Source organism: Pseudophryne corroboree, chromosome 1 (genome assembly GCF_028390025.1).
Source record: "Pseudophryne corroboree isolate aPseCor3 chromosome 1, aPseCor3.hap2, whole genome shotgun sequence".
Taxonomy (NCBI): domain Eukaryota; kingdom Metazoa; phylum Chordata; class Amphibia; order Anura; family Myobatrachidae; genus Pseudophryne; species Pseudophryne corroboree.
In genome coordinates, this window is record NC_086444.1 from 154,571,435 (window position 1) to 154,597,424 (window position 25,990).

Genomic DNA, 25,990 nt, shown 5'->3' on the forward strand with positions numbered 1-25,990 from the left:
TTATCTAGAGAATTTTTGCCTGCTGATAATTCACATCTAGGGGTATATTTACTAATGTTCGATTCTGTATTAGATTATAAATTTGATTTAAACCGTCTGAAATCGAATCCGAATTGCCATTCTGTTTCACTCACAAATCACACATTTACTACGATTCTATTTTTATTTCATTTTCATAATCAAATTTGATGCTGTTCACGTTTTGCTAGTCAATTTATGTTCAGTTTAGTATATCCATTTGAAAATGGAACATAACATCACTTATAAAATCGAATATATAATCAAATGAAATAGAACAAACACTTCACTAAGGGGGTAATTCCAAGTTGATCGCAACAGGATTTTTGTTATCAGTTGGGCAAAACCATGTGCACTGCAGGGAGGCAGATTTAACATGTGCAGAGAGAGTTAGATTTGGGTGTGGTGTGTTCAATCTGCAATCTAATTTGCAGTGTAAAAATAAAGCAGCCAGTATTTATCCTGCACAGAAACAAAATAACCCACCCAAATCTAACTCTCTCTGCACATGTTATATCTGCCTCCCCTGCAGTACACATGGTTTTGCCCAACTGCTAACAAAAATCCTGCTGCGATCAACTTGGAATTACCCCCTATGTATTTCTATTGAACAAAACATATCACTTGCAAGAAGCTGCTGTGGATCCTCTAATTCTGGATTGCATACATCTCTGATGGTGAGGCATCTGCGCATGCACAGGACCCGTTCTGTACAGTGCCATGATTGTCAATCAACAGCAGCCTGGATGTTGATTGACCGCCAGGGCACTCACAGTCCTGTTCCCATGGAAGTGGCTGCTGATTGGCTGGTGGCTCCGCAAATGGCAGAAACAACGTGGATTCCGGCATGGTGACAGGAGCCGAGTTACTGCACGTAATGTTACAGTGCAGCACCCGGCTCCTGTCACTGAGCAGGAGCCGGCACTTTGGTGTCACCCCTCAGCGGATGACACCCAGGTGCGGGCCGCACCCCCCGCACGCACCTTGTGATGCCACTGGATTCCGGCATTTGCGGAGAGGAGTTATATGTGTATACATATGGTCAATTGGTGCAATTTGGTGTGCAAAGTCACATTTGACTTGCGATTTACATGCAAATTGTTCCTTAGTAAATTTGCAATTTGCTAAATTGCGATATTATTACAAAAAAAAGCAAAATAGGCCCAGAACGATTCTTAGTAAATCACCCCCCATGTTTTGCCGTTATTTGATTTTGGGTGGGAAAATATTTTATATTCGGCTTTGCCTTCAGTAAATCTCCAAATGCAGAATTGAATGCAAATCGAATCCAAAATCACCAAAAATAAAAAATCAAACAATAGTAAATTTACCCACACCTCCATAAGACATAACCAGTTGTCATTATCACAATACTATAGTACAGTGATTTCCAAACTTTTTTGAATCACGGCGCCCTAGAATATCAGATTTTTTTTCACGGCACCCCTAGGCCAAAAATTTCTTATTGAGAAATTTAGAAAGAAATATTACATTAAGTAGATCACGTTTATATGTCATCCTTAGGGTCAGTTGTGTGGTGAGGGACAAGATTTGCTTCTGTTTGGCCACATATTTTATGACTGGCAGCCACCAGCACTGGTTTTGCCTAATATATTTAGTGATGTGCACCGGACATTTTTCGGGTTTTGTGTTTTGGATTCGGTTCCGCGGCCGTGTTTTGGATTCAGACGCGTTTTGGCAAAACCTCCCTGAAAATTTTTTGTCGGATTCGGGTGTGTTTTGGATTCGGGTGTTTTTTTACAAAAAACCCTAAAAAAACAGCTTAAATCATAGAATTTGGGGGTAATTTTGATCCCATAGTATTATTAACCTCAATAACCATAATTTACACTCATTTTCAGTCTATTCTGAACACCTCACACCTCACAATATTATTTTTAGTCCTAAAATTTGCACCGAGGTCGCTGGATGGCTAATCTAAGTGACACAAGTGGCCGACACAAACACCTGGCCCATCTAGGAGTGGCACTGCAGTGTCAGGCAGGATGGCACTTCAAAAAAATTGTCCCCAAACAGCACATGATGCAAAGAAAAAAAGAGGCGCACCAAGGTCGCTGTGTGACTAAGCTAAGCAACACAAGTGGCCGACACAAACACCTGGCCCATCTAGGAGTGGCACTGCAGTGTCAGGCAGGATGGCACTTCAAAAAAATTGTCCCCATACAGCACATGATGCAAAGAAAAATGAAAGAAAAAAGAGGTGCAAGATGGAATTGTCCTTGGGCCCTCCCACCCACCCTTATGTTGTATAAACAGGACATGCACACTTTAACAAACCCCTCATTTCAGCGACAGGGTCTGCCACATGACTGTGACTGAAATGACTGGTTGGTTTGGGCCCCCACCAAAAAAAGAAGCAATCAATCTCTCCTTGCACAAACTGGCTCTACAGAGGCAAGATGTCCACCTCATCATCATCCTCCGATTCCTCAGCCCTTTCACTGTGTACATCCCCCGCCTCACAGATTATTAATTCGTCCCCACTGTAATCCACCATCTCAGGTCCCTGTGTACTTTCTGGAGGCAATTGCTGCTGGTGAATGTCTCCACGGAGGAATTGATTATAATTCATTTTGATGAACATCATCTTCTCCACATTTTCTGGAAGTAACCTCGTACGCCGATTGCTGACAAGGTGAGCGGCTGCACTAAACACTCTTTCGGAGTACACACTGGAGGGAGGGCAACTTAGGTAGAATAAAGCCAGTTTGTGCAAGGGCCTCCAAATTGCCTCTTTTTCCTGCCAGTATACGTACGGACTGTCTGACGTGCCTACTTGGATGTGGTCACTCATATAATCCTCCACCATTCTTTCAATGGTGAGAGAATCATATGCAGTGACAGTAGACGACATGTCAGTAATCGTTGGCAGGTCCTTCAGTCTGGACCAGATGTCAGCACTCGCTCCAGACTGCCCTGCATCACCGCCAGCGGGTGGGCTCGGAATTCTTAGCCTTTTCCTCGCACCCCCAGTTGCGGGAGAATGTGAAGGAGGAGATGTTGACGGGTCACGTTCCGCTTGACTTGACAATTTTCTCACCAGCAGGTCTTTGAACCTCTGCAGACTTGTGTCTGCCGGAAAGAGAGATACAACGTAGGTTTTAAATCTAGGATCGAGCACGGTGGCCAAAATGTAGTGCTCTGATTTCAACAGATTGACCACCCGTGAATCCTGGTTAAGTGAATTAAGGGCTCCATCCACAAGTCCCACATGCCTAGCGGAATTGCTCTGTTTTAGCTCCTCCTTCAATGTCTCCAGCTTCTTCTGCAAAAGCCTGATGAGGGGAATGACCTGACTCAGGCTGGCAGTGTCTGAACTGACTTCACGTGTGGCAAGTTCAAAGGGTTGCAGAACCTTGCACAACGTTGAAATCATTCTCCACTACGCTTGAGTCAGGTGCATTCCCCCTCCTTTGCCTATATCGTGGGCAGACGTATAGGCTTGAATGGCCTTTTGCTGCTCCTCCATCCTCTGAAGCATATAGAGGGTTGAATTCCACCTCGTTACCACCTCTTGTTTCAGATGATGGCAGGGCAGGTTCAGGAATGTTTGGTGGTGCTCCAGTCTTCGGCACGCGGTAGCTGAATGCCGAAAGTGGCCCGCAATTCTTCGGGCCACCAACAGCATCTCTTGCACACCCCTGTCGTTTTTTAAATAATTCTGCACCACCAAATTCAATGTATGTGCAAAACATGGGACGTGCTGGAATTTGCCCAGATGTAATGCACGCACAATATTGCTGGCGTTGTCCGATGTCACAAATCCCCAGGAGAGTCCAATTGGAGTAAGCCATTCTGCGATGATCTTCCTCAGTTTTCGTAAGTGGTTGACAGCTGTGTGCCTCTTCTGGAAAGCGGTGATACAAAGCGTAGCCTGCCTAGGAACGAGTTGGCGTTTGCGAGATGCTGCTACTGGTGCCGCCGCTGCTGTTCTTGCAGCGGGAGGCAATACATCTGCCCAGTGGGCTGTCACAGTCATATAGTCCTGAGTCTGCCCTTCTCCACTTGTCCACATGTCCGTGGTTAAGTGGACATTGGGTACAACTGCATTTTTTAGGACACTGGTGACTCTTTTTCTGATTTCTGTGTACATTTTCGGTATCGCCTGCCTAGAGAAATGGAACCTAGATGGTATTTGGTACCGGGGACACAGTACCTCAATCAAGTCTCTAGTTGCCTCTGAATTAACGGTGGATACCGGAACCACGTTTCTCACCGCCCAGGCTGCCAAGGCCTGAGTTATCTGCTTTGCAGCAAGATGACTGCTGAGATATTTCATCTTCCTCGCAAAGGACTGTTGGACAGTCAATTGCTTACTGGAAGTACTACAAGTGGTCTTCCGACTTCCCCTATGGGATGACGATCGACTCCCAGCAGCAACAACAGCAGCGCCAGCAGCAGTAGGCGTTACACTCAAGGATGCATGGGAGGAATCCCAGGCAGGAGAGGACTCGTCAGACTTGCCAGTGACATGGCTTGCAGGACTATTGGCTTTCCTGGGTAAGGAGGAAATTGACACTGAGGGAGTTGGTGGTGTGGTTTGCAGGAGCTTGGTTACAAGAGGAAGGGATTTAGTGGTCAGTGGACTGCTTCCGCTGTCATCCAAAGTTTTTTAACTTGTCACTGACTTATGATGAATGCGCTGCAGGTGACGTATAAGGGAGGATGGTCCGAGGTGGTAAACGTCCTTACCCCTACTTATTACAGCTTGACAAAGGCAACACACGGCTTGACACCTGTTGTCCGCATTTGTGTTGAAATAATTCCACACCGAAGAGCTGATTTTTTTTGTATTTTGACCAGGCATGTCAATGGCCATATTCGTCCCACGGACAACAGGTGTCTCCCCGGGTGCCTGACTTAAACAAACCACCTCACCATCAGAATCCTCCTTGTCAATTTCCTCCCCAGCGCCAGCAACACCCATATCCTCATCCTGGTGTACTTCAACAGTGACATCTTCAATTTGACTATCAGGAACTGAACTGCGGGTGCTCCTTCCAGCACTTGCAGGGGGCGTGCAAATGGTGGAAGGCGCAAGCTCTTTCCGTCCAGTGTTGGGAAGGTCAGGCATCGCAACCGACACAATTGGACTCTCCTTGGGGATTTGTGATTTTAAGTCTTTTCATTTTTCTAGCGAGAGGATGAGTGCTTCCATCCTCATGTGACTCTGAACCACTAGCCATGAACATAGGCCAGGGCCTCAGCCGTTCCTTGCCACTCCGTGTCGTAAATGGCATATTGGCAAGATTACGCTTCTCATCAGACGCTTTAAATTTTGATTTTTGGGTCATTTTACTGAACTTTTGTTTTTTGGATTTTACATGCTCTCTACTATGACATTGGGCATCGGCCTTGGCAGACGACGTTGATGGCATTTCACCGTCTCGGCCATGACTAGTGGCAGCAGCTTCAGCACGAGGTGGAAGCAGATCTTGATCTTTCCCTATTTTAACCTCCACATTTTTGTTCTCAATTTTTTAATGTGTGGAATTATATGCCAGTATCAATGCAATGGCCTACTACTATATATACTGCGCACAACTGAAATGCACCACAGGTATAGAATGTAGATGGATAGTATACTTGACGACACAGAGGTAGGTACAGCAGTGGCCTACCGTACCGTACTGCTATATATACTGGTGGTCACTGACAGCAAACTGCAAAACTAAAATGCACCACAGGTATAGAATCTAGATGGATAGTATACTTGACGACACAGAGGTAGGTACAGCAGTGGCCATCCGTACCGTACTGCTATATATACTGGTGGTCACTGTGTCAGCAAACTGCACAACTGAAATGCACCACAGGTATAGAATCTAGATGGATAGTATACTTGACGACACAGAGGTAGGTACAGCAGCGGCCTACCGTACCGTACTGCTATATATACTGGTAGTCACTGTCAGCAAACTGCAAAACTAAAATGCACTACAGGTATAGAATGTAGATGGATAGTATACTTGACGACACAGAGGTAGGTACAGCAGTGGCCTACCGTACCGTACTGCTATATATACTGGTGGTCACTGTCAGCAAACTGCAAAACTAAAATGCACCACAGGTATAGAATCTAGATGGATAGTATACTTGACTACACAGAGGTAGGTACAGCAGTGGCCTTCCGTACCCTACTGCTATATATACTGGTGGTCACTGTGTCAGCAAACTGCACAACTGAAATGCACCACAGGTATAGAATCTAGATGGATAGTATACTTAACGACACAGAGGTAGGTACAGCAGTGGCCTACCATACCGTACTGCTATATATACTGGTGGTCACTGTGTCAGCAAACTGCAAAACTAAAATGCACCACAGGTATAGAATGTAGATGGATAGTATACTTGACGACACAGAGGTAGGTACAGCAGTGGCCTACCGTACCGTACTGCTATATTTACTGGTGGTCACTGTGTCAGCAAACTGCACAACTGAAATGCACCACAGGTATAGAATCTAGATGGATAGTATACTTGACGACACAGAGGTAGGTACAGCAGTATGGCCTACCGTACCGTACTGCTATATATACTGGTGGTCACTGTCAACAAACTGCAAAACTAAAATGCACCACAGGTATAGAATCTAGATGGATAGTATACTTGACGACACAGAGGTAGGTACAGCAGTGGCCTTCTGTACCGTACTGCTATATATACTGGTGGTCACTGTCAGCAAACTGCAAAACTAAAATGCACCACAGGTATAGAATCTAGATGGATAGTATACTTGACGACACAGAGGTAGGTACAGCAGTGGCCTTCCGTACCGTACTGCTATATATACTGGTGGTCACTGTCAGCAAACTGCAAAACTAAAATGCACCACAGGTATAGAATGTAGATGGATAGTATACTTGACGACACAGAGGTAGGTACAGCAGTGGCCTTCCGTACCGTACTGCTATATATACACCGGTGGTCACTGTGTCAGCAAACTGCAAAACTAAAATGCACCACAGGTATAGAATCTAGATGGATAGTATACTTGACGACACAGAGGTAGGTACAGCAGTGGCCTACCGTACCGTACTGCTATATATACCGGTAGTCACTGTCAGCAAACTGCAAAACTAAAATGCACCACAGGTATAGAATGTAGATGGATAGTATACTTGACGACACAGAGGTAGGTACAGCAGTGGCCTACCGTACCGTACTGCTATATATACTGGTGGTCACTGTCAGCAAACTGCAAAACTAAAATGCACCACAGGTATAGAATCTAGATGGATAGTATACTTGACGACACAGAGGTAGGTACAGCAGTGGCCTTCCGTACCGTACTGCTATATATACTGGTGGTCACTGTGTCAGCAAACTGCACAACTGAAATGCAATACAGGTATAGAATCTAGATGGATAGTATACTTGACGACACAGAGGTAGGTACAGCAGTGGCCTACCATACCGTACTGCTATATATACTGGTGGTCACTGTCAGCAAACTGCAAAACTAAAATGCACCACAGGTATAGAATCTAGATGGATAGTATACTTGACGACACAGAGGTAGGTACAGCAGTGGCCTTCCGTACCGTACTGCTATATATACTGGTGGTCACTGTCAGCAAACTGCAAAACTGAAATGCACCACAGGTATAGAATGTAGATGGATAGTATACTTGACGACACAGAGGTAGGTACAGCAGTGGCCTTCCGTACCGTACTGCTATATATACTGGTGGTCACTGTGTCAGCAAACTGCAAAACTAAAATGCACTACAGGTATAGAATGTAGATGGATAGTATACTTGATGACACAGAGGTAGGTACAGCAGTGGCCTTCCGTACCGTACTGCTATATATACTGGTGGTCACTGTGTCAGCAAACTGCAAAACTAAAATGCACCACAGGTATAGAATGTAGATGGATAGTAAACTTGACGACACAGAGGTAGGTACAGCAGTGGCCTTCCGTACCGTACTGCTATATATACTGGTGGTCACTGTGTCAGCAAACTGCAAAACTAAAATGCACCACAGGTATAGAATGTAGATGGATAGTATACTTGACGACACAGAGGTAGGTACAGCAGTGGCCTTCCGTACCGTACTGCTCTATATACTGGTGGTCACTGTGTCAGCAAACTGCAAAACTAAAATGCACCACAGGTATAGAATGTAGATGGATAGTATACTTGACGACACAGAGGTAGGTACAGCAGTGGCCTTCCGTACCGTACTGCTATATATACTGGTGGTCACTGTGTCAGCAAACTGCAAAACTAAAATGCACCACAGGTATAGAATGTAGATGGATAGTATACTTGACGACACAGAGGTAGGTACAGCAGTGGCCTTCCGTACCGTACTGCTATATATACTGGTGGTCACTGTGTCAGCAAACTGCAAAACTAAAATTCACCACAGGTATAGAATGTAGATGGATAGTATACTTGACGACACAGAGGTAGGTACAGCAGTGGCCTACTGTACCGTAATGCTATATATTATATACTGGTGGTCAGCAAACTGTGCAAAACTGAAATGCACCACAGGTATGGATGGATAGTATACTTGACGACACAGAGGTAGGTACAGCAGTGGCCTTCTGTACCATACTCCTATATATTATATAGTGGTGGTCAGCAAAATTATGCACTGTACTCCTACTATATACTGTCTACAATGCAGCACAGATATGGAGTGTTTTTCAGGCAGACAACGTACAGTATACTGGTGGTCACTGGTCAGCAAAACTCTGCACTGTACTCCTCCTATATAATATTATACTGGTGGTCCCCAGTCCCCACAATAAAGCAGCACACTGAGCACAGATATGGAGTGTTTTTCAGGCAGACAACGTATACTGGTGGTCACTGTCAGCAAAACTCTGCACTGTACTCCTGCTATCTAATACAGCTGCTCCCCAGTCCCCACAATTAAGCAGTGTGAGCACAGATATATGCAGCACACTGAGCACAGATAAGGAGCGTTTTTTTCATGCAGAGAACGGATAAAACTGGTGGTCACTGATCAGCAAAACTCTGCACTGTACTCCTCCTATATTAATATACAGCTGCTCCCCAGTCCCCACAATTAAGCAATAAGTAAAGCAAGCACAAATATTTGCATCAACAATACACGGAGAGGACGCCAGCCACGTCCTCTCCCTAACATTTCCAATGCACGAGTGAAAATGGCAGCGACGCGCGGCTGCTTATATAGAATCCGAATCTCGCGAGAATCCGACAGCGGGATGATGACGTTCGGGCACGCTCGGGTTAACCGAGCCATACGGGAGAATCCGAGTATGCCTCGGACCCGTGTAAAAAGGGTGAAGTTCGGGGGGGTTCGGTTTCCGAGAAACCGAACCCGCTCATCATTAATTATATTGACCATGAATAATTTGAATTGGTCCTTGCCCACCAACCCAGGGCACCCCTGCAAGTGTCCCGAGGCACCCCAGGGAGCAACGGCACACAGTTTGGGAACCTCTGCTATAGTATCCTAAATATTGTAGAAGCTGCTATTAAAAAAAATAGCATTTGTGTTCTTATTATCTATAATTAACTCTTGCATGCATGAATCATGATAACCTAATGCAAGTTTTTTTACATTTTCAAAAGGTTTTTTTTTACTATAAAACTAAAGAAGTTATACACGTGTCCACTTGAGTGGACACCATGCAGCTGCAACATTTAAAAAAAATGCCCTATTATTATGGAACAGTATTTAACCTTGAAAGGGTTTTTTTGTCATTTTTTTTGAAAAAAAAAGTAAGGTAAAGTAAAAAAACAAATGTCTGGTATAGTTCAGTTTGATTTTATCATGTTGCTACTGCCTATTTATGGATACATTCATCCATAATCAAAAATCTCTTCAGTATTTATGACACAAATATCTTCATTTACTTCTCAGTTTGATTCATAACTAGAAAGTTAGCCTTTTTCACGAACTGAATTTGATGGATTTTAACACTTAGAATGAAAGTTGGAGTAGCACCCTGGACACAAAAGCTCAAAACACTGCATGTAGATATACAGTACTTAGTTTTACGTGTACAAGCTGCATTGTGGCACCTGTTAGCATGTTTGACATCCATAAGCTTTGGCCAGTGATTTCCCACATTGAACCTGATTGTCATGGGGGTGCCTGTGACATGGCCCTACGCTTTAACAGAGGTGGTGTCTTACTTAATCTGCCTCTTTGACATTGCTCCATAGAGCCAGCATTGATCAATGCTCAAGCAATGGAAGCTTTGAAAGCAAACTGATTCTTATAATTGAATTCAGACATTTGATACAGCACCCATGTCACATCAAGAAAGTGACACCATCTCCTGTTTTTGATCCTGTGTGGGTTCAACACCACAAACTGATCCATGATATCTACTCTCCACCCTGTGCGTGTTATACTACTCTGTAACCCTCTTGCTTGATTCTCTTGATGTCTGGAGAAAATAAAAACAATACTTATAAAGCATCCACCACTACTACCTATTCTATGGGTTTCAACAAAATCACCAACAACTCTGAAGACATTGCCACCTCTAAACTCCTCACGCTTACTTCCTCCTGTGATCTTTCTCAGTAGACATTATCTCTTACCCATCACAATATACACCCCCTGGACCTAGTGTTCTTGTGTGATATCTGGCTTCATCAACTCAATCTTCATTCTCTCTAACTACAACCTCCTTTCCTTGCAGGCTGTATTTCCCCTACACTCAAGTCTATGACACAGATACACTTTAATTCCTTTGACATAATCCATATCTGTGCCTAGCTTCAATGGCTCCTCTTTCCCGTTTCTACTGTATCCTGCCCTGATGATGTACTTTCTTTACAACACTGCACTCACCACAGCTTTAAACTAGGCAGCTCTAGCAATCACACTTTATCTTTCACAGTCCAAACCCCCAACCTCTTCCCCTACAAATTTGTCATGTCTTCTTTCTTAACCAGCAACCGACTGTATGTGCTACCTTTCTATGCAGTTGACCAACCTCCGATGACTTCTTGCCATCTTCAACTCACTTCCAGGTCCCTGCCTTGTGTAATTTAAGCAGAGTTATGAGGAATAAATCCATTGTGAGTCTCTTCTGAGCCAAGGTCAGTTTGGGTAGCTTCACTTCCTCCTTAGATGATCCATCTAAAGGGTATCTTGGGAGGGGGAAGGTCATCATATTAAGGGGTCTATTCATAAAGAAAACAAAAAATGAATTGATACCTATCATTGCATCGGTTCGATGCGATATATAGCTGTTATAAGTAGCAATTCATGTATACTCACCCTTCCAGCAAAGCGATGCAGTGTTCCAGGCTCCAGCGGCATTCTCTTCATCCGGCAATCCCTCTCTGCGGTCCTGAAGTCAGATGGCAAATCCTTCTGCGCATGCGCCGCAGGCTGACCTCCCGGATGGCCGCAGTGCCTGATGAGTGGTCAGGGGAGCAGAGCCAGCACCGGGTGCGGACAGCGAGCAGGGAAGCACTGAGCTTACCTGCAGTTACCGCACCACAGTTCAGGTTACGCTAGACTGAGATGACGACCCTAAACTCAATGGAGAAGTGGAAAGCTGAGCTTTCCGCTCCTTCATGAATAGCACTCACCATACTAAAGTCTGGTGATGTGATTCAGGCAAAGAGTGGGGGTGTCGCTGGAGAAGTTAGGGACTTCTCCATGGTAACCCACTCTGTGAATTGTGGTAAGCAGAATAAAAACCCTGTTTAACGCAAAACAGGGCTTTTCTCTGCCTTATGAATAGACCCCCAATAGCATTTTTTACTGTTCGTACTGGGAGCCAAATTGTCTAGAATCTGCCCTGGAAATTACCAGCATGAAACAGAGAGGACCTGAATTTGAAGAAGGTTCATGAAAGAATGTTTGGACTAGCCAGGGTCTGAAAGGCAATTCTAACCAAAAGGGGAGATGTTTCAAACCATCTCAAGAGGAAAAGTGGAGAAATTTTCAGGAGGAACCAATCAGTTTTTGGGTATAATTTATCCTATAATACAATAGCTGTAATCTGATTGGTTGATATGGGCAATTTCTCCATTTTTCCTCCTTAGGAGATATGATTCATCTCCCACAAAATCTGAAGGGAAGTGAATTTCAAATGATCCATTGTGCTTTTTATTGGATTAGTGATAGCTTCAGTGAGCATCTCATTTCATTTCTTGATGGCAGCTTCACTTGCTAACATCAGCCGTTCCATAGCCTAGAAAATCATAATTGCATTCATTAGCGTACAACTCTGAATCAGACCCATTGTTTTGCTTTACCCTGGAGAATAGTATTACCGCATACTGACAAATCTATCAAACTACAGTAGTATATTATTAAAAGCTGGTATTAAGCATTAGTGTTGAGACTGTAAATGCAATGAGTATTTAAACCAAAGGTATACAATACATTAAACAAAGCAGAAATGAACATGGATTTTTCTACACACTATATTTGATTGTGTGTCCTTGATGGAGACTTGGGGGCTTGGCAGCTCACAATGAATTTAATGCAGATATTATATCACAAGTACAAACATGGATACGGTCATTACTCAGTGCTTCAGCATATATGTTTGTAATTCGAAGGGTTAGAACTTGATTAAACCCTTTTATTTTTCTACTATATGTACTCAGGGGCATCTTAAGAGAGGAGGGGGCCCATGTGCAGACTCAGGGTGGGCCTCCTCCTCTCCATGGAGCCGTAGGCTACGGCATTGTGCTGGAGCCTACTGCGCATGTCTCTGGAAACATGGCGCCTGCCATGTTCTGGAGACAAAATTCGTACTGTGCATGTGCGTGGCCATTTTGAAAGGGATTTTCTTGCACGTTGACTGCAGCTGCAGAGCCCGATACTGGACTCCGGAGAGGTGAGTACTAAAATATGGGTGCAATGTGTGCAGTGTTGGATCCCCCTGGACCCAGGGGCCCGTGTGCACCGCACACATTGCACCCATGATAGAAACGCCAATGTATGTACTCCAAATTAATGTTATATGGCGTTATGTGGACATGCCTATTGTTCTTATCGGGTTCTCAATCTGTTCAAAACATTTTTTTTAACTTTCATACTGACTGTTTAAGTTGTCATCTCATTGGAATACATATGATATCCCGGCAGCGAGTTTTCTTGCGGGCTCGCTGCACTTGCCACAGGTTCTCTTCCCCTTCAGCTGGTAGCATGGACCCACCAACCGAGTGGAAATACCCAGCATTTGTCGGGATTCCAGGTGTCGGTAATTCACTGGCTGGTGGGATTCCGGCTTCGGGCTCCTGACGCCAGGATCCCAGCAGCAGGTATATTGACTGCATCCCAGTTCATTACCCATTCTCCCTCACTGGTCCCAGTAAGGTGAAAAATTTGTTTCAAGATTTGTTTACTGACTTTCAAAGCCTGACATATCCAAGGCCCATGGTACCTGAAGCAGCTTCTGATCCCTCACTGTACTGCTCGCTTACCGCAATCTGTAGATGAAGGACTATTATCAGTTCCTAGAATCTAGCTACATTTATTTATCTGGGAGCCAAGTTTTTAGCTTTGCAGCTCCGACTTTATGGAACTCGCTGCCCCGCACAGATTCAGAGGCCTCCACTTTAGAATACTTTAAAAATGGACTCAAGACTTACCGCCTTACTTTAGCATTTCATAAATGTATTTTTAGTCCCTAAAAAAAAAAAAATGCTTAGTTCTCTCCTCTGTTAAGCTTGTTTTGTATTTTTAAGTCATACTGGTAGAAAAGTTATATAATATTATTATTATTATTATTATTATTATTATTTGGAATTATTTGGAATTGCAGTTGGAAATCTTATTAACAGAAATTTCTAAACCAATGTATACCCTTCGATGCCATACCATTATACTTTGTCAGTCACCCTAAATATTTAACTGGAGTATATCGCACATATTTCAGTTTACTCTCACAGGAAATATAATACGGCATTCAATAAAAATAGTTTGAAAAAAAAAAAAAAAGATTCTCTGAGAAACATCTTAGAGCCTGACAGCGCCGTAACTACCTGTGTGCCAGGTGTGCCTGGCACACAGCGCAGTTACCCAGAGGGCGCACAGCCAGCAGCTTGTAATGAGTCAAATTGACTCATTACAAGCCGCCATTTTTTTGCCGTGCGCTGCGCTGGAGGAGAGAGCAGGGTTGTGTCTATGTTGAAGGTAATCTAGACGCTACCGAGAAAGCAGCGCCAGAGGCAGAGAAGGAGGAAAAGGGAGGGGGACTGGAGCTGCAGCAGCGCTATGTCATTTGTAGTAACGCCGCTACAGCACTCCCCTCTCCTTCCGTATTGGCTGCCCGGCGCTGCTGAGAATGCTGGGATGCGCTTTCCTCATCCCAGCATTCACAGCGGCGGGCAGCCAATGCGGAAGGAGAGGGGGCTGCTGCAGCGGCGCTACTACTAATGACATAGCACTGCTGCATCTCCAGTCCCCCTCCCTCCTCCTCCTTCTCCCCTGCAGCTGCCCGGGATCTCTGCCAGCACGAGGAGCCTGACTGCCAGCAGGGAGAAATAGTAAGTATCTCTCTCTCTCTCTTTTTCTCTCTCTTCTGCCGTAATGTGTAAAAAGGGGGACGCTGTCTGTCGTAATGTGTAAAAAGGGGGACGCTGTCTGCCGTAATGTGTAAAAAGGGGGAGCTGTCTGCCGTAATGTGTAAAAAGGGGACACTGTCTGCCATAATGTGTAATAAGAGGACGCTGTCTGCCGTAATGTGTAATAGGAGGATGCTGTCTGCCGTAATGTGTAAAAAAGGGGACGCTGTCTGCCGTAATGTGTAAAAAGGGGGATGCTGTCTGCCGTAAAGTGTAAAAAGGGACGCTGTCTGCCGTAATGTGTAAAAAGGGGCTCCACCTGGTGTAGTGGCGCTACTGTGCAGCGTAATTTGAATAATGGAGACTACTGTGCACCGTCGTATGAATTGGTATTATTTTGTGCCCCTTTCCCATGAAACCTCGCCTCTATATATTTTTTGCACTGCCTCTATCTTGCATAGGGGGGCGTCAATGCAGTTTCATGCACACAGCGCTAAAATGCCTAGTTACGGCACTGGAGCCTGATGTTCCAGTATAAAATTAAGAGTACATAATTCTGGCAGATAAATAAGTTATATTTTCCCTTTAAAATTTATTTCCAGGAAGTTAGCCAAGAGTGATAATATGTCTGTAAACATGACCTAAGGGATTAACTAATATTTAATGACTATGGGGACTATTATTAATGAGTGTAGTTCTCTATTAAATAGGATCATGTTCCTGTTTCATATAAATAATTTAACATAACTCTGATTGAACTTTATACTGGGACCACTATAAAATCAGCTGTTCAAGTTACTCAGGAGGAGTGTAGGGTAGAATCTCCCTGGCAACAAAACAATACTTCCCACCTCTCCCTTTATATGGCATTTTGGAGTCATAGATGAGTGTGGGACAGGATATTCATGCTAAACTCACTTGCCAAGTGTTGATTCATAGATATACATTTTGTCCTGTCATTGTGTGCTCCGCCTTCCAATTCTCCAACCGTTGTGCTGAATCCCTCCAAACCATTTACAGGATATATCATTTATAGAGATGGACATTTTCTATTGAGTTCGGTCAAAAGGAACACTAATTCCCACACTAAGGGGTCTATTTACTAAGCCTTGGATGAAGATAAAGTGGACGGAGATAAAATACCAGCCAATCAACTCCTAACTGTCATTTTTCAAACACACCCTGTGGCATGGCAGTTATTAGCCGATTGGCTGGTACTTTATCACCGTCAAATCCATCGACTTTATCTCCATCCAAGGCTTAGTAAATAGACCCCAATGACTGGGCACACACTTGACAATATGTCGCCTGATCCCACGGATTGTAATGACATATCAGGCACATCATCCAGTGTGTACCCATGATATGCTAGGGACATTCCCTGTCGGCCGCGCAGCATATCACGCCACCCCCCCCCCCCCATCAGACCCAGCACCGGCAAGTGTGTATGCACTTGCCGCATGCCAGGCTCCATCAGCAGTGATGTGGGGCTGGGAACACGTCGCTTAGTGTGTACCCAGCCTTAGTGTCAGATGTTTCAGACCTTCTAAAGAGGACAGGTGGTGAAATTGCTTGATGTGTTTTAAAAATGAGAGTTGGGAGATGATTGGCTGGAGCATCATTTATCATATGCAACAAGTTTTATCATTCACAATGAGTTTTTATCACTCATTGATAAATGGGCCTCTTAGGGATCCCTTTTTCATTAGAACCCTGGATGCAGCAATAACTCTGTTTTTGTTGACACCTCATTAAGTAATTTTTGCTCCAATGAGTGTTTATAAAAGATCAGAAACAAAACCAATATCTCAGAGGCAGCAGAGTGGTACTCAGCTTTCCCAGTAATACTGGCCCGGAGCGGTAAGGTTTTACCTACAGTACTACTTCAGAAGATCAGTGTCTCTTGTATGCATGCATGCACTAGCTGGCCTTTATGTCTCCATAATGTGCAGAGTGCAGTGCACATGGGCCCCTGGGTCCAATGTGCCCATGCCGCACACCCTGCGCCCATTTAATATACTTAATTCTCTGAAGTTCCACTTCGGCGCTGCCCAAATTACCAAGAAAATGGCGCAGCCACCATTTCCCCCACAATTTGTACATACGCAGTACAGAAATCGCCAGGAACATTGCAAGGGCCAGAGTCTACTGGCAGCTGGGCCATGGAGAAAGGAGGGGACCCTCCTCTCTTAATCTGTCCCTGTTGCATAGTGGTTGTACATACACATCCCCTTTGTACTTCCCACCCACATAACACCAACAAGTGCTAATAGCGACAAACCTTTGGAGGCATTTTTTGTTTCGTGTTCACCAACAAGTGTTAATAGCGACAGACCTTTGGAGACATTTTTTGTTTCGTGTTCTTTGTCATCTTAGTTGTGCAGTAAAACAACATTCCAATTATTATGGCAGAAATACTAAGGGCCTGAGTCAGAGTTGCACATAGGGATATCGTGGTTTATAACAAACTGCGCATGTATGGGAGCCTGGGTACACAATTTCTAGCAAAAACATGGGATTCAGAATCATAAGATCTCAGTGATTTCTCCACTTGCGACAGAGTGGGTGTAACTGGGTGGTAAAGGGTCGTTCGCACATACAGTGCATCCGGAGAGTATTCACAGCGCTTCACTTTTTCCATATTTTGGTATGTTACAGCCTTATTTCAAAATGGAATAAATTCATTTTTTCCCTCAAAATTCTACACACGATACCCCATAATGACAATGTGAAAAAAGTTTTTTTGAGATTTTTGCAAATTTATTCAAAATAAAAAACTAAGAAATCACATGTACATAAGTATTCACAGACTTTGCCATGAAGCTCAAAATTGAGCTGAGGTGCATCCTGTTTCCACTGATCATCCTGGAGATGTTTCTACAGCTTAATTCGAGTCCACCTGTGGTAAATTCAGTTGATTGGACATGATTTGGAAAGGCACACCCCTGTCTATATAAGGTCCCACACTTGACAGTGCATGTCTGAGCACAAACCAAGGATGAAGTGAAAGTAATTGTCTGTAGACCTCCGAGACAGGATTGTCTTGAGGTACAAATCTGGGGAAGGGTACAGAAAATGATCTGCTGCTTTGAAGGTCTCAATGCGTACAGTGGCCTCCATCATCCATAAATTGGAGAAGTTTGGAACCACAAGGACTCTTCCTAGAACTGGCCGGCAGACTAAACTGAGCGATCGGGAGAGAAAAGCCATAGTCAGGTAGGTAACCAAGAACCCAATGGTCATTCCGTCAGAGCTACAGCATTCCTCTGTGGAGAGAGGAGAACCTTCCAGAAGGCCAACCATCTCTGCAGCAATCCATCAATCAGACCTGTATGGTAAACTGCCAGATGGAAGCCACTCCTTAGTAAAAAGCACATGGCAGCCTGCCTGGATCTTGCCAAAATGCACCTGAAGGACTCTCAGACCATGAGAAACAAAATTCTTTGGTCTGATGAGACATAGATTGAAATCTTTGGTGTGAATGCCCGGTGTCATGTTTTGAGGAAACCAGGCCTCATCACCAGGCCAATACCATCCCCACAGTGAAGCGTGGTGGTGGCAGCATCATGCTGTGGGGATGTTTATCAGTGGCAGGAACTGGGAGACTAGTCAGGATAGAGGGAAAGATGAATGCAGAAATGTACAGAGACATCTTGGATGAAAACCTGCTCCAGAGCGCTCTTGACCTCAGATGGGTGGCGGTTCATCTTTCAGTAGGACAACGACCCTAAGCACACAGCCAAGATATCAAAGGAGTGGCTTCAGGACAACTCTGTGAATGTCCTTGAGTGGCCCAACCAGAGCCCAGACTTGAATCCAATTGAACATCTCTGGAGATATCTGAAAATGGCTGTGCACCGACGCTTCCCATCCAACCTGATGGAGCTTGATAGGTACTGCAAAGAGGAATTGGCAAAACTGCACAAAGATAGGTGTACCAAGCTTGTGGCATCATATTCAAAAATACTTGAGGCTGTAATTGCTGCTAAAGGTGCATCAGCAAAGTACTGAGCAAAGGCTGTGAATACTAATGTACATGTGATTTCTTAGTTTTTTATTTTTAATACATTTGCAAAAATCTCAAAAACCTTTTTTCACGTTGTCATTATGGGGTATCGTGTGTAGAATTTTGAGGGAAAAAATGAATTTATTCCATTTTGGAATAATGCTGTAATATAACAAAATGTAGAAAAAGTGAAGTGCTGCTAAAACTTTCCGGCTTCACTGTATACAAGTTTGCTGTGGGCATGTTGAGGTGAGTGTATGCAGAGGTCAATCCGACTGTGGTCAGATCTCCTGCTCCACGGATAGGGCGGGTAGAAGTATGTGCTCATGATAATGCTGACTGAATATAGGCAGAAATTAGAGATGAGCGGGTTCGGATTAACTTGGTTCTTTACACCAGAATTATCGCCATTTCTTATTTTCTGGATTTTTCTTATTGGCTAACCAAAACACATGACGTTTGATAGCCAATAGGGAGATTCGGGTAACTCCTAGTAAATCCGAGTAAAACCGAACCCGCTCATCTCTAGCAAAAATCACATTTGTTTATAAATAGATACAAGCAGCCACAATTGTGGCCACTTTACGTGCCACTCTGAATCAGGTTTACAAAGAAAATAACTTAATTATTTCTTAAGGACACTGGTACCAATATCGTAGAGATGAGCGGGTTCGGATTTACTCGGTTCTTAAAGCCAGAATTATTGCAAGTTCTTTTTTTCTGGATTTTTCTTATTGGCTAACCAAAACACGTGACGTCCGTGAGCCAATAAGGAGATCCGGGTAAATCCGAGTAAAACCCGTTCATCTCTACTATATAGATAATGTGATGCAGGCCATAGCACCAAACACATGCTGTAATTTTTCTAGTGCAGTTTTTAAAATGAAAGCCTACATTTGACAAGTTATCTTGAGCAACCCAAACTTTTCTTCACTGTTTTCTGTGAAGCACATTCCATACATGTAACCCAAAACTCACTGGACACCCATAATTTAATACAACACTAGAGACTAGATTACTAACAATTAGTTAGGAAACAACAAACAAGAAAGTAAACCTAGATCCAGTTCTCACAAATGGAGACTTAGTGGTATTATTACTAAAGCTTCTAAAACAAACACATGGGGGTATTCCCTATAGCATCCAATCAGATTCTGTCTATCATAGCAACCAATCAGATTCTAGGAAGCAGTAGAGAAATTATATCTAGAATCTAATTGGTTGCTTTGGCAACACCTCTATTTACATTTTTAGAAGCTTTAATAAATCTATCCCATAATAATAAATGTGTCTATAGGTGAGAATAGGGGGCCTAATGACCATCTGTGATTTTCATTTAATATGCCATCAGCAGTAAAAGGAACAGTAGCAAAACTAAAGTTACATATTTCTGAAAGCTTGACTTTAGTCAAGGCAGAAATCATTTATTGTCTGTGAATGTCTGATAGGATGAGTACAGATAGGTTCAGGGCCAGGGGTGCCACAACCTTTTTGGTTGGGGCAGCAAGAAATCATGTCACCTGGACATAAACACCACACCACCTACCTGATGGCAGAGATGTCTATCTATCTACCAGTGACGTTCACGTCCCTGCTATCTACAGATCCGGCTGCCCTCAGCCTATCAGTGTACAGGTCGCACATAGAGCCTCATCGCAAGTGCGACTAGCTGCACCCGCGTGTGACCTGTTCACGGGAGCGTACACAACCATGCAATCCTATGGATCCTGGATGCGTATGCAGTGCAGACTTTACAGGGTACATTGTCAGCTGAACCCAGTTGGAAATGGAGGAGGTTTGAGGGTACTGTGAGGGAACGGAGTGGGAGGACAAAGGGGAGCTGATAAAGGGGAGGACAAAGGTGGGACGGGAAGAGGGGAGGAACATGTGCAGTAGGAGGTGAGAAGGGTGCAGGGCTGGTCCCAGAGGAGGGGCCAGCCCACAGTAACTAAGTACACACTGTAGGGGCTGGAGCTGGGTGCAGGGGGTCCCTAGAGGCAGACGGAGAAGGGCTCTGGGGAGGGAGGAGGTGGAGCAGCCCAGAAAAGGTATTAACTCCCTCCTGACACTACCCGCATTAAGTGTAGATGGCAGCCGCACTGCGCTCTTTGAACAGTACCTTGACTGGTACCTCAAAGATATGGGGTTTTTTTTGGGGGGTTGTGCTGCCCCCTGTACTAGCGCCTATGTTCAGGGCTAAAAAAATATTTTATTAAACACAAAGATTTGAGCCAGATGGTTTAAGCAAAAGGAAGAGAAAGCCAATATGGTTCCACAAGGATTTGCACATAGTACTGTAGTTATTAAATGTGCTGAAAAACCTGCATATATGAAATACAGACAGACCCAATCAGAAGAGGACAAAAGTAGCGTATAAAGCTAATCTAAAACAGATCTCACACAATTGAAAAGAAAAGCAAACAAGCAAAAAAAAAAACAGAAAACAACTGCAGTCAGTATAAAAGGGTTACAACAATACTGGCATAAGTGAAAAAAAAGAGGAATAGTAAGGATATAATCTATAGTGGGAGGATGTATTGAAGTATTTATTCCAGGCTGTTTAGATAGATAGCTTGTAAGAATGACAAATATTGCTTCAAAACACAAAATGACAGTAGGGAAGAATATTATGGAGTCTATTCAATTCCTGTCGGATCCTCTCTGATGGAGAGGATCCGACCAATCAGTATTCAATTTCTGTGCATTTCCAACAGGTTTAGCCCATTTCCGACAATGCCAACCCAACTTTTTTTAAAGTTGGATCGGCATGTCGAAAATGGGCAAAAAACCTGTCAGAAATGCCCGCAAATCCAACAAAATACGTGGATCCGTAGCTAATCCGCCGATCGCCGCGTTTTCCGACAAGTCGGAAAAACGGCAACTGAATTGAATAGGTCAAATCCTGATTCAACCTAAAAAAGTCGGAAAGTGCCGTCTTCCCGACTTCAGGGCAATTCCTACTTCTATTGAATAGACCCCATTATCTGCAGAACCATTGATTCTAGAATCATTTGGAAAAAGAATGACTGACTAGAATCACAGAAATTAGAAGATTTCAGGCAGCATAGATTTGATGCTGGGAGGTCATTTCAAACAAGTCTAGTGGATTTGGATGACTCAGTATCTAAAGTAGTATATCAGGTGGATCAGTGGATGTAGCATATTCAGAGTTTAGCAAAGTATTTGATTCAGTATTCCACAATATATTATACTGGCAAACTAAAATTCTTTAGAGAATGAAGTAGTGGAATGGATAAAGGGTTGGATAAAGCACACGATAAGTCTCCATAGTGTTTATTGCGGATTTATCTTCATCAGCTCTGTGCAGGTGATAAGTAGTGCAAAATCCCTATGAAGGTAAAATTGTTGGAATTTGGTTCAGAACCCATGGGACACCCCCCTGAATGACTAATTAGACAGTTAGAAGTTTATTTATTTATTTTTAATTGGCCAATAATGACAAGTCATTTTTGGGGTAAAAAAATGCAGAGGGATGGAACTTGGGGTACAAGGTATGGGAGAGGTATATTGGTGTGCTTTATGAGTGGGACAAGTGTTTTTAAGCTTGCAGGTGGGAGCAATCGGTCCGTTTCCACTTTGTTTTAAAAGTCCCCTATAATGACCCATTTAAATACTTAAACCCATTTTTATGTACCCCAAATTTAATGCGAGCACTTTATTTTGCAGGAAAACGAGCTTTCTAACATGTTTCCACATTTGAAAAAAAGAATTACTAGAATAGCCATTTGCCCTAATTTAATTACACCAAATAGTTTTATTATAGCTACTAATAGACTTCTATAATGTTTTCCTCTATTAGTTTGGCTTTTTGGGGGTACAGGTAGATTTCCCCATTTTCTTCTATACTTATCTCTGCTTTTGCAGGCTAGAATTATCACGCAAATCCCGTAATCACTATTTTGGAATAGGATAGGTGCGATAAACGGAAGCGCGCAGGCTGCGATAAGCTGATTTTTTTTTAGATCGGTGCGATAACATTAGCCGCGATCAGAGATCACATTATCGCAACAAATTGGATACCCCTCATAGCCTGAACGCAGATTACACGTAAACACTGTACTTCCCATAGTTACATTTTTAAACATGAAAATACTTTTTGCAGCAATGTGCTTGTACTACAGTATAACATTGTTTCCATGCCTGAGACGTTGCATAAGAAAGTAATTTCAAGGTTATGTCATTCAAGCATGCAGTCCCATTTCAGTCGTTCCCAAACTCAGCCCTCAAAGTACCATAACAGTTCGGTTTTTAAGGCTATCCATGCTTAAGAACAGGTGACTTAATTAGTACCTCATGCAGTTTGCTGTACTCAGATATCCTTAAAACATTTTATATAGTTGTTTACAAACTTAGTGATGCTGTTATATCGTAAATTCATTTGAGCACAGCAATTACTATGACAGAGTTATTTTGTATTAATAAATACAAACATGAAGATACTCATATTAACATAGCAAAACAATGGCACCATATAGAGTACATATATTGTACATATAATATACATATGATTATATGTCCCTTTTTATTCTAAGTTTGTCAAACCTGCAGAACTATAAATCCCAGCATGCCCTGCTAGACACCAGTTAGAAGGGCAAGCTGGGTCATGATGTTCAGCAGCAGGGTATCCGGACTCCAGGTCGACAGCACAAAGGTCGACACACCTTAGGTCGACGCCAATTGGTCGACACACCTTAGGTCAACATGGACAAAAGGTCGACATGGACAAAAGGTCGACAGGAACAAGGTCGACATGGACAAAAGGTCGACATGAGTTTTTCATGATTTTTTTCTTTTTTTGAACCTTTTCATACTTAACGATCCACGTGGACTACGATTGGAACGGTAAAGTGCGCCGAGCGAAGCGGTAGCGGAGCGAAGGCACCATGCCCGAAGCATGGCGAGCGAAGCGAGCCATGCGAGGGGACGCGGTGCACTAATTGGGGTTCCCGGTCACTCTACGAAGAAAACGACACCAAAAAAACATAAAAAACTCATGTTGACCTTTTTCCATGTCGACCTTGTTCCTGTCGACCTTTTGTCCATGTCGACCTAAGGTGTGTCGACCAATTGGCGTCGACCTAAGGTGTGTCGACCTTTGTGCTGTCGACCCTCAGTCCCAGACCCCAGCAGCAGTTAGTCACAATCCTGTTACATTGTGTACATTGCAAAGAGTTTAAGAGGTCTATTTACTAAGCCTTGGCTGGAGATAATGCACATGGAGATAAAGTACTTGCCAATCACTGTCTGTCATTTCACAGGCTGTGTTTGAAAAATGACAGTTAGGAGCTGATTGGCTGGTACTTTATCTCCATGGACTTTATCTCCATCCAAAGCTTAGTAAATAGACCCCTATACTCATTCAAATTCCTGAAATATAAACCCACCTTTAGAATGTCTCCTCCAAGGCAGTCTATATTTACAAAATTATATTCAATAGTGATGAACTCCTCTGGGTCTCCAATGAGGAATAGAGCGCAGTGTAGCTGAGGTTGTTCTGCTTTAAACGTGAACTGTCCGTCAATACTTAGCATGTCAATGCATCCTAATGGAGAGATAGCAGACACATACATACATGTATTATCTTATTAAACGTATGCTCTGCATGCAACTGCATCCTAACTGGGATATATAAACATTTATTATCATATTAAAAGCATTTATTCGTTCATTAGTAATACCTATTGTGTTTATATATATATAGTAGGTTGCTTAGCATGCAAATGCAGTATTTTTATTTGTTAATATATTGTTCTACTCCTTCCAGGGGCTATTGTACATGAGAGATGTCTACATGTGTATTAAGCAAGTTTTACATTTTAAATATTGTTAACATTTTAAAGTGAGGTTTACATTTTTTTCCAATTTTTAACAATTTGTTGGTAGAAAGATTGCACAAAATTACATTTGAATGCTGTGATTTTCTAGTGGATCATCTAAAAAGGTGGAAAAAATATCTATGATCACAACTATATCAAGGAATAAGAATATATCTATCTATCTATCTATCTATCTATCTATCTATTAACTGTGCATAATGCACAGAAAATATTGACACAATCTTATATAATGAAGCTAGTCAACCAATATAATGTATAATCTATTTTGAAATTTTTCTTCTACATTGTTTATTGAATGTTCTTGTTTATTTTCCCATAAGTCCAACTGCTTTTATATATTCTAATACTTACTGAGTGGCCTCCTATATAGCTGTTCTTGAGATAATTCTCTTTTTATGTCTGTGTTCAAAAGAACAAGGGCGTCTTCTGTTGCATCTCTCACCTAATGCAATAAAAAGATAACACACAGTTAATGCAAATGAAAAAAGTTTTGCTTATAAATAAAGTTACTTTAGTTCTACTATTCTTGTCTTGTCTTATAAATACTTTGGGCATTTGGATACTGGATGTCTGTGTATGTAGTCAGTATTAAACTACTTTCCATAACTGAGCTAGCAAGTTTTCTTCTGTTAATCCCTGCAGCACTGTATATCACCTGTGACAGGTGCCAATGATGAAAAGCATGATCTCACCTGTATGTACCTGCACTGTCCCCTGAGAGCTGCCAGGATGATGAGCAGAGCATGCCACTGAAGCCTGGATGCATGGTTCATGCTGCAGAGCGCTCTCCTCTCTCTGTGCATTAGCTTCAATCCCTTCATGTCTGTGCTAGTGCTAGGAGGAGCTACAGGGGTTTCCGTGACAGACCCCTTTATATAGAAAATTGAAGGGGAAGGAACATTGTCCTGTGACTGATAGAAACTCAGTATCCATGGGTTACCCTGTTTGGAAAAAAAATTGTGTGTATAAGACAAGATGTAAGAACACCAAATCCGGCCAATATAAAATATTTTAATTGTGAAACTTTTAATTGTCTGGTCTGGATAAAATGGCATATTAGGAATGGAAAGAGAGCATGTAATTCACCTTGCTAGAGAGAATTCACAGTATATGTTTTCTGTATTTTTATTTTATAATACTGTAATTTATAAAGTTATTACTTTAGGTGACATTAGATTTTAGTATTTTATGTTTGATCAGGAAATAATAATTATAGTTGATCACATTTGCAAAACAATTTTTGATCTTGCAGCAACTGTGTATTACTTGGGCTGAATAGAGAGAACGGGTGGATGTATCAAGCCTTGGAGAGAGATAAAGTAGAGATGTTGCCCAAATCAACCTGCTTCTAACTGCAATGTATCTGCCACAGTCTTTGAAATGACAGAAGCTGATTGGTTGATTGGTTGCCTTGAGCAACTACTCCAATTTATCTCTCTGCAAGGCTTGATAAATGTCCCCTCAGAGAGAGAGAGAGAGAGAGAGAGAGAGAGAGAGAAGAGAATGAGCGAGATTGTATAATGTCAGTGGTTCCCACAAGTGTATACCTTTCTGCCGTTTCGTCTTGGATGACATCTCGCCACATTACA

The 25,990-nt window shown here is 42.8% G+C and overlaps 1 protein-coding gene across 1 annotated transcript in view; it reads right to left on the minus strand.

Annotated features, from left to right (window-relative positions):
- CRHBP (corticotropin releasing hormone binding protein) overlaps positions 1-25,337 on the minus strand; it is a 43,937-nt gene extending 18,600 nt beyond the window's left edge. The window contains exons 1-3 of the mRNA XM_063963701.1: positions 25,094-25,337; positions 24,753-24,843; positions 23,949-24,106 (exon numbers count right to left, since the gene is read on the minus strand). Of these exons, the coding sequence (XP_063819771.1) occupies positions 23,949-24,106; positions 24,753-24,843; positions 25,094-25,222 (378 nt within the window). The 5' untranslated portion in view covers positions 25,223-25,337. The remainder of the gene's footprint in view (positions 1-23,948; positions 24,107-24,752; positions 24,844-25,093) is intronic.
- Positions 25,338-25,990: the final 653 nt, after the last annotated feature.